A 10,057-nucleotide genomic window follows, 5' to 3' on the forward strand; every position below is an offset into this window, starting at 1 on the left:
TTTATGGGAATACGTTGTTTTATAACGTTGATGAAAATTTAATGAAGACGCATTTTACGAAGACAAAACATATATATATGAGAAAAAAAAATGAAATAAAAACAGAGACCGAAAGAGAATGTGCGATCGCGAATTAATCATTGTCGATTTACAAGGAATATTATTATGAATTTATCATTATTGATTAATTAGTAGTAACTAATTAACAATTATCATTGATTAATTATTATTATTGCTAAAAAGCTATATATTACCTTTGTAAATGAGAATCAAGACACTGACGGCTAGGGATACTTAATAAATTGAAATTCTATTAACCGCAATGTATTAATCCTTTTTTAATAGCCATCGACTGATCCCTGATTTTACAAGTGAAAAGAAACTTCAGTTATTCATATTATTTCATACAGAAGTGGATGGAATAGAGGAATTTTTTTGAAAAGCTGGCGACATCTGTAGGTTCTTCACGCAATTATTTTTCGGATTGAATACCCCGAGGATATACGCAGCATTTTAATTTATGTTATCATGTAACATAATATCACAAAGCTAATTTCTTGCGTCAAATTTCTCATTTTTGGGGATAAAACCTCAGGATAAGAATTCCGCATACTGAGTCAGACCGTCTAAGAATCCTGTGAAATGTTCATGACTTGAACACGAACACTTGGCAATAATGTGAGAATTTCTTATCTCAAGAAATCGTTCATTTTGTGGCAAAAGATGAGAAAACTCTTAGGAAAGCTTTGATTCAGTGAATCATGGATCAGGGACTTTCATATTGAATGAATACAGAATTTATACAAGGGAGAACCTTCAGATATTTAAAATATAACTGTCACTTGCTCTTAATCGCAATGAGTTTGAAGGAAGGCAATAACATCTTTTTCTTCTCTCAAACTTCCTTCGTCTCTTCACGAATATCATCTAATTTCTAGAAAAAAGAGCACCGATTTTTTATCTGAAACCTACGATGAATTGATCTAATATGCATGCGATGTTCTCCACTCAAGAAATTATTTTTGTTTTATTATGTCGATTCTTTTCGCAGTGTGGATTCACTATTAGGAAGACGATGGTGAAACAAAGTCGTTAATATTGGAGTGGAAAGTGTAATCAAAAATATCTCATATAGAGGAAAATATCTCATATAGAGGAAAATTTATCAACAAATATTTTATCTCTAAGTTACAAGATTGCTATCATATCATTATTATTGTTTCAGTTAACGCTTCATTTCTTGTCTGTGATTATTAGGCAGCCGAAACGAAAATCTCCTATCCCTTGTTTCGCATAAAACAAAGATTTTTTGGCAGCAAAATACGTATGGGAGTATCGAATAACGAAGGAGTAGCACTCGAAATGATATTTCTTGCGTGTACAGAGAATGCAATTTTTTTTTGAACTACTAAATCTATTTTTGCGACAAAAATTTTTCATTCCGGCACACTCTCTGCATGTTTGACACAAAAAAATCCGTTTTTGATCATTTTCAAAAAACTATTTTCTTGACACAAGTAAGATTGAGAATTTTGTCATTTTTCTCTCAGTGTAGAGAGTTAAAATTGTTTAGATTTCACTTTTGCTGGATTAGGTTCATACGACCTTTTTCCACATAGCCGACGGATATTTTTGAAACACACTTTCAAAATTCCTCCACAAAATACATGAAAATGTGATTTTCTGAAAATGAACAACTCTTTATTTCATTTAAAAAAATCATTTATTTGAAATAAATGAATTGTTTTTTCAAATTTAATAAAATTTTTATTTGGAATAAATAAATTATTTGTCCAATATAAGTAAATCTTTTTTCTTTGATCAAGTAAACAAGTTTATCCATTTGTAACAAAAATATTATTGAAATAAGTAAAAAAATTCAAATAAGAATTTTTATCTGATAATAAAAAACATTTTTCCGGGTGTACGCATGAACGTCATTCGCTCCTGCGCCGGAGCATCTCAGCTGCATTTCCCCTCAAACCCATGTATACCTATCGAACTGTGAACGATAGATCTTGGATTCTTTCTCTCATTCATCAATTATTCTCACCAAACTCATTCGAGAAAAATCGAGCGTTGAAGCACCACTACAGTAACTCGGCATCGTGAATCAACAATAACGTTATCTCCGTCGAGATCCGGCGTTACGCAATTCTTATTGACTCTCATTGGTGGATACTGACATATACAATAGAACTGAGGAGAGTGAGCCCGCCAGAGTTACCCCCACTTTGCCCAATGCCCACTCATATCCTTGTCTCCCATTTCTGAAAACCAAAAGCACCATCTCGTCAGTCTGACCGTACAGAGTACTGTCGCAGTAGTTACAGGTACACACTCCCGACTTGTCAGCCCGAATCCCATTCGCCGCAGTGTCTCCGGCGATTGCACATCCTTCTGACGTTTCGTTTGCAACAATTTCAAAAATTTCGCATGTTCATCCAATGAGCATTGCTGCATTAAACGGTGAAACAATTGTGAAGAGTGGACACTTAAATTGAAAAATTCATTTTGAAATATTTGAAATAATCATCATGAACAGACCTAAAGATATTCAGAATTTTTCCGCTGAAGAGATGACAGTTCTTTTAAACTCGTTCGATACGGTTATGACTGATTGCGATGGTAAGAATTTCGTCATCAATTTATATTTAATTCATCATTATTTTTTTTGCTCTTAAGGATATCCACACTGAGAGAAATTTCAATGGTAATTTCAATTACAAGGGAATTGTCAAAAAAATAATAGTTACGGTAACAATAAACATTGTAGATTCAACTATTACATTAAAGTGAAAATTACACTATAATGTTTATAACACTATTTGACATAGTAAATCGAACGATGAATCCTAGTTTAATCTACAAAGTTTATTGTTACCGTAAATATAATTTCTTTGACAATTTCCTGAATTCTGATTTTGACCAATCAGAGTGCAGTATTCGCAGTCACGTGACGCGTTTCACACTGATAATTTCCCCGGCTGCAGGGAAATTATCAGACTGATACTTTCCCTGTAGCCGGTCAATTGTTTTCTACGAATTTTTCAACAGATATTCCTCACATTTTGGTGAAATGTGTGCCGTAACCCGGAACACTGTACCCGGATCGGCCAAAATCAGAATTGAAGGAATTGTCCTCCGAATACCCCTCGACCTTCAAAATTCATCGGATATTTCCCTCAAGTTTTCCTGCATATCAATGATCGAGATCCCTCTCGTTGCTATGCAACAAAACATTCGGGAAATATCCGATAATTTTGAAGGTCTTGGGGTATTATAGCTGACAATTCTCTTGTAGTTAAAATTAGCATTGAAATTTTTCTCGGTGCAATTGTCAATCATGAAATTCATCAATTAAATTGTGTGAGAAAAATTTGAAATACATCATCAATATTCAGCGTCATTCAAATTACATTTTACGGGGAATTATTATTTTTTTAAACATTCGTTGCTTACAAATAAATAATTGAAATTGTTTAAACTTTCCAAAACCTTATTTCTTAGACATAAAATGGATTTCCGGTAAAATTCTGAATGAGAATAAATTTGTTACGATTCCGAATAAATGATTTTTATGGTAAAAAATTGATTGTTCGTAAATTATTTATAGAAAATGCTCGGAATTTTCAAAAATTGCAATTTTTTAATTATTTCAACAATGTTCTTCCAAAAGTAATCTTTTGTAATTTTTTTGCAGATTTTTAAAGTGCTTTTTAACGGTTCAATATCGAAATCCAAATTCAGACCTGCAAACTTGAATGGGGCTCAAATGAAGTTCTGATGCCCGACTACAAAAGTAGAAAAGCATTTCACTGGAGAAAGAATAGCCAAAGTTGGATATTCTTAATAGAGACTGCTCACACTGATTGAATGATTTATTTATTCCAAACGAGATTCGTTATCTATTAACGAATGGTAGACTTGAATATGACCAAATAAATATTCGTTAATAGTCAACGAATGGTTCACTTGAAAAGTGAAAACCGAGTCAAACAAGGCTCCCCAAATGCGAATTTGTTAACTATTAACGAATGAACATTAGGTGAGACCGAATAGACCCTCGTCTCCAACCAAATCCATTCGTTCACAATGCCTAATCCGTTCTATCAGTGCAGTCACGATTCCTCAGCGATCTCTACACTGAGAGAAAAACGACAAAGTTCGCAAACCAGTCTTACTTGTGCCAAGAAAATATTTTTTTGAAAATGATCAAAAAAGGATTTTTTTGTGCCAAATATGGAGAGAGTGCGCCGAAATGACAAATTTCGTCGCAAAAATAGATTTTCTGTACTGCTTCTCACGATTTCTCGTCTGGGAATTGGTATTACATACTTCCCAAACTCGAAAACTTGAAAATCACTACAGAAAAATATTGTTCCTGGGCTGTTGCGATGGGATTTTTTTACTCGTGGGTTGGCCAGTCCTCGCCTACGGTTCGAAGGCCAACGCCACACGAGTAAAAAACCCCATCGCAACGGGCCGGAAAAATACTATTAGCACTTCAAAAAAAATTGCATTCTCTGCACATGCAAGAAATGTCATTTCCAGCACTACTCCTTCGTTATTCGATATTCCCATACGTATTTTGCTGCCGAAAAATCTTCGTTTTATGCGAAACAAGGGATAGTAGTTTTTCGTTTCGGCTGTCTAATAATCACAGACAAGAAATGAACCCTTAAATGAAGCAATAATAATATGATAGCAATCTTATAACTTATGGATAAAAAATTGGTTGATAAATTTTCCTCTATAAGAGATATTTTCATCCTGAACAGGCACCGTCTGGTGTGAATTATTCACCTCTTGAGTCAAATATTTCGTTGTTGTCGAAAGCAGAACAATTATTCATGTATGAGACTTTCAAATTCGAACCAAAAAAATTCGTTTTGGCAATTTTCAACTAGCGATTTTCTTGGCCCAAACCAAAACTTGTTTGACAATGTGTTTGTTTCTCTCTCAGTGTTCTAAGGATATTCAACTATCGTTCGAGGGCTCCGACTTCATTTACTATTGCTACTTTTATTATTACAATTTTACCCTATTATATTCCTAATTTCGCAGAGGAATGCAGATGCAATTTTTTACTTATTTAGTGACGTGTGCGATTTTTTCATTATTCTTATCGCACAAAGGTTGAGTTTGAACATAAGCAATGGTTATCAAATATTGACGGATGTTTGTTTTATTATTTGTTGAGGTGTTTTATGGTTCCTGAACACTCCAATACCAGGTGCATTGGAGTCCCTGAAGACACTGCAGAGTCTCGGTAAACGAGTACTTTTTGTTTCCAACAATAGCTTTCTGTTGGTTGAGGATTACATTGTGAAATTGAGGAAAATGGGTTTCGAGGCAACACCTGTGAGTGCACACCCCATGTTTAACATCGATTGGTATTTTTCAGAGAATTAATAGTGGATTTAGTATGTTTGAGATTGATTGTAATACAGATTTCTACTATTTCCTCGGTCAATGAATTTTATGATTTTTTGAATTTTTATAGGAACAAATAGTCATCCCGTCATCAGTCATTCTGTGGTATTTGAGGAAGATTAAATTTCAAGGGAAAGCACTCGTCATGGGAACTATGCCCTTCATAAAAGTCCTTCAAGACGGCGGAATTGACGTTATCACTTCGGTATGAGTAATTGAGATGATTAGAACTTGAATTGATAAGAAATATCCTCAAAATGATTGCATTTTTTTTCTTAATTATGACATTGAAAATTGGGATAAACGAATCCACTCCGCTGGGCTGGATAAAAACAGCCTTGTCAAGACCTCTCCCAACGGGCAGGAGGCTAGAAAACTAAAATACAGTAGACTCCCGTTAGAGTCACACTCAAGGGGTTGTTGGGGAAGTGAATTCGGGGTATTCGCCTTCCACCACCACGCGCTTACTCCGGGCGTCATTTCTCAGAATCGACATTGATAAAATAAAAATACTGAATTTTCCTTTTTATTTTATTGATGAAAAATGAAAATATAATAACAATTATCATAACAATTATGATATTATAATGATCAATAAAAATAAAAATTAATTAGTTATAATTAATAATTAATTATTGTCATGTGGACCCATTTTTCAATTCATTTAAATTTTCATTCGATCAACTAACTTATCAAATTTTAACTCATTTCACCACAATAAAAGTGTAGGCAGTGTCTACTCACACGACCCACGGTAACTTTGACCGTGGATATAGGGGAGATAGTGGACCCTCAACTTTTACTTCTCAAATTAAATCTAGATAATAAACTAGACACATCGAATCAATTGATAAGTGATATGGAGATAGTAGACCAGTAAACAATTTTCTCGAATACGAATATCAGTATAGATTAACGCAAATAAAAAATGAAATAAATAATTGACTAAACGCTAATAAAAGATGAAATGAATAGTTTTTTACATTTTATATAAAATTCCCCTTTACGCACAAGTGATGAAATAGTACATTACGTGTCGAGCAACGAAAAGGCATCTTTTGTTTGCGGCGCGAGCCGCAGGACACGGCCTGAAGCGATGCCTTTTTGTTGCGAGACGCGTATATTATTTTTTTCGGGGTGGTTTAGCGGTCGTAAAGTGTTTGTGTTCCGTACGAAATGCATAAAATTCCGAGGTCGCGCGTAAAGTGAATTCTTGTGTGTAAAGTTTCGCTTTTCTCATTAGTGTCGAACGTTATTTTCCATCGCAAGATGTGGAAAACACGATTTTGTGCACGCAGAGCGTGATGAATTTCTAATCGATAATTGATTGATTAATTCGTCGCCATATTTAGGGCCGTAAGTGGTGTGTATAAGCGTAGCTTTTACGCTCGTTCGGCTCTACGGCAACGAATTAATCAATTGAAAATAAAATAATTAATCATCGAAGAATGAGAGAGAAATGCAATCCATTTTTTCGAAAACCAATGAAAGAATTTATGAATTACGTTATTTTATAAAAGTCATGGTATTATAATTATACTCATTCAGTGCTCTAATGATTGATCATAACTTAATTATTCCAGCCGACGACACTTGCAGAAGATTACGCTTTAATACCAGCTCTAGTAAAACTTGACCCAGCCGTTAGAGCAGTTATCTTCGATTTCGATGCGAATCTTAGCTGGACAAAGATGTACCTGGCTTCGTTATACTTAGCACAAGAGAATGTCATTTATCTGACGGGGGCATTGGATAGAGATCTGGTGTTTGGCAAAGACTTGCGGCTTTTAGGTGAGACAAATAAAATTTGTTAACAAAATATGCACGGAGAACAAAATTCCAGAAAAATTACTGTGTCAGCACGGTAAAATGGGTTCGTTTGGACGGATCTGGAAAAATTGCTGTGGAGTACCGGAAAATTTACTGTGGAGTACAAGAACTTTTCACTGTAAATCCGAGAAAAATTCTGGCATGGGAATTTGTCCGGGACCGTCCAAATGAACCTATTTTACCGTGCTACCACAGTAATTTTTCTGGAATTTTTTTCTCCGTGTGGCCGACCTTCAGTGACTCTCACATTTATTTAGTATTTTGGTATTTGATCTCGGGATAACATTGTATTTTAGTAATAAATACAATTATGTCTGTAATTAATATCGAAAGGCCTAATTGATAGAATTTTTTCGTGCCTACACGGAGAGAAATATTCAATAAAAATTACGTATCTTTTCTGTAATTCCGGAGTGAAATGCGGTTGTAGGAAATTTTACGGAGCTGTCGCGGAATTTTTCCAGAGCGTTCCGTAATGTTTATCTGAATCTCCTGTGAAAAATTACGATACCGTCACTTAAATTTTCTGACTCGATTCCGTAATCGGTGAGTGAATTGTGAGTTCCGTAATTTTTACTGAACATTTCTCTCCGTGTAAAGAAATTATAATTTTTGCCAAGTATAAAAAAGGGCACTTCAGTAATTTCCAATAATTTGACTGAAAGTACCAGTAGTACTTCTTATTTCATGGAATTATTTTGGGATTCCTTCTTTAAGAGCTCCTCAAAATTGGAGATACACGGAGAGAATTTTCAATAAAAATTATTCATCTTTTCCGTAATTCCGGAGCGAAATGTAGTTGTAGGAAATTTTACGGAACTGTCACGGACTTTTTCTAGAGCGTTCCATCATTCTTATCTGAATCTCCTGTGAAAAATTACGATATCGTCACTTAAATTTTCTGAGTCGATTCCGTAAACGGTGAGTGGATTGTGAGTTCCGTCATTTTTACTGAACATTTCTCTCCGTGTAGTTCCCTGAAAATTGAAACTTTTCGTTTCTGTACTCACCTTCAGCTGTGAACAAATCTGGTAGGGCAGCACGACGAGATGGCGCATAGTGAGTAAGCTCGTCGCATCACGCGTAAAATGTGCAGGGTTCAAATCCTGGTCGGATAGAATATGATTCGCGAATACTAGCCAAATAGACTATCATACTGATGTACCAAATGAGATGAAACTAATTTTTTTAATTTCAAATTTTCTGTTTCACTCCTGACATTAAGAGGCAATGGACCCATCGGAGTAGAAATTGAGTTCCAAGTTTTTTCATTGTCATACGACTATTTATCAAAACCCAAATTCTTACATTATCAATAATCTTGGTATCTACATATAATCTAAGAATTTGGGTTTTGCTGAACAGTCCTCTGACAACGAAAAAACTTGAAAATCAATTTCTACTCCGATGGTAAGTTGCATCTCCTCTTAAACATCATTTCCTGGAAGGTGTCGGTTGAGATTCCATTGAACTTTGAGTATACATGAAATCCTCAAACATTTGACAATTTCTCAAAAGCTACAAAAATCCGTCGCAATCCGAAATTGAGAGAAACCGTACTCCGGATTAAATCCTCAATCAATCTTCACCTTTCCCATTGAAAAATCATCCACTGTTTTATTCATTTTTCCAGGTATAGGTCAATTCTCTGATATTTTAGTAGAGCGAACTGGCAACAAACCCATCGAATGTGCAAAGCCGAGTGAACAGCTACAGCATTATTTAATCGAAAAGTTGGAGATAAATGATCCGAAGAGATGTATTTTCATTGGAGACTCGTAAGTAAATGTTTATGAAATTCGAAATTATTCTAGTACTGTACTAAAATATATGGATTGAACGGTTGTGTGTACACCTTACTCTACTAATATGTAATTCAGTGGTAAAGTATGGAATACATGATTAGAAGTAGATTCTTCGATTTGATGAAAATTAGATCCGATTTGATTCGAGTAGATTCCATACTTGATTTCATTCGACTTGGATCAATTTTTTTTTTAAATTGATTTTTTTAACTGGAATCAAGTAGGGGAGCATGGGGCAAAATGAAACACGGGGCAAAATGAAACAGTGGGAAAATCTCATCTAAAGGAGATAGGACATTTTTAAAAAGGACCTTTTTTGTAGCTTGTAAAATTCTCTCCAATAAAGGTTTTTATGAAAATCCTCCTATCTCCCTTAGATCACAAGATTTTCTTGCTGTTTCATTTTGCCTCGTGTTTCATTTTGCTCCACCGTCCCCTAGGTAATGACTTGAAACGTTTCTTCTTTGAATGATTCACTTTTCTACTCATGGCAAGCCTGAGTAAAAACCAAAAACAAAGGTCCCCTCCGTCACTCTTTCTTATAACATCAAATAGACTTACAATCAAATAAGGACTTTTAACCGTTTTGACCCTAAACTCAAATTATCACAGATTATCTGCTGACATGAAGTTCGCCCAATCCTGTGGATTCAAGAAATTGTGGGTTGGCTCAGGCCTCGACAAAATAGAATCCTGCGAGGCGCAGAATACCCCAATGATAGCGGACTATTACCTGTCGGATCTGGGAGCTTTGAATTCCCTCATAAAGAAATCCAGGACCAATGAGTATAATCAACGGAGAACTCAAGATTGAAATTTTTGCATTTAGTTCATTATAGAATATGAATGAAAGGCTTGATGCTGGGCCATAATCACTGCAGACAATAATGCATTTGAAAATAATGTTTTTAACGTATTTGTTATTAGGACTACTGTATCTGTTGGATTTTTTGAGTGAAAATAATACGTAGCAAAAATTAATCTTA

The 10,057-nt window shown here is 34.8% G+C and overlaps 1 protein-coding gene across 1 annotated transcript; it reads left to right on the forward strand.

Moving 5' to 3' along the window:
• The first annotated feature begins 2,298 nt into the window (after positions 1–2,298).
• LOC107035706 (4-nitrophenylphosphatase) lies at positions 2,299–10,057 on the forward strand. Its single transcript, XM_015253257.1, has 6 exons — positions 2,299–2,628; positions 5,204–5,364; positions 5,507–5,641; positions 7,020–7,227; positions 8,900–9,044; positions 9,684–10,057. The coding sequence occupies exons 1-6, from the start codon at positions 2,538–2,540 to the stop codon at positions 9,883–9,885; spliced, it is 942 nt and encodes a 313-aa protein (XP_015108743.1). The 5' UTR covers positions 2,299–2,537; the 3' UTR covers positions 9,886–10,057.

This window comes from Diachasma alloeum, unplaced genomic scaffold, assembly GCF_001412515.2.
Source record: "Diachasma alloeum isolate Michigan unplaced genomic scaffold, Dall2.0 Dall_scaffold_00200, whole genome shotgun sequence".
Classification (NCBI taxonomy): domain Eukaryota; kingdom Metazoa; phylum Arthropoda; class Insecta; order Hymenoptera; family Braconidae; genus Diachasma; species Diachasma alloeum.

Excerpts from the sequence above, each read along its gene's own strand:
- LOC107035706 (XM_015253257.1), top strand. The coding sequence starts at position 2,538 with ATGAACAGACCTAAAGATATTCAGAATTTTTCCGCTGAAGAGATGACA. Across the intron at positions 5,365-5,506 it reads TGGGTTTCGAGGCAACACCT|GAACAAATAGTCATCCCGTC; the intron begins GTGAGTGCACAC and ends GAATTTTTATAG. Across the intron at positions 7,228-8,899 it reads CAAAGACTTGCGGCTTTTAG|GTATAGGTCAATTCTCTGAT; the intron begins GTGAGACAAATA and ends TCATTTTTCCAG.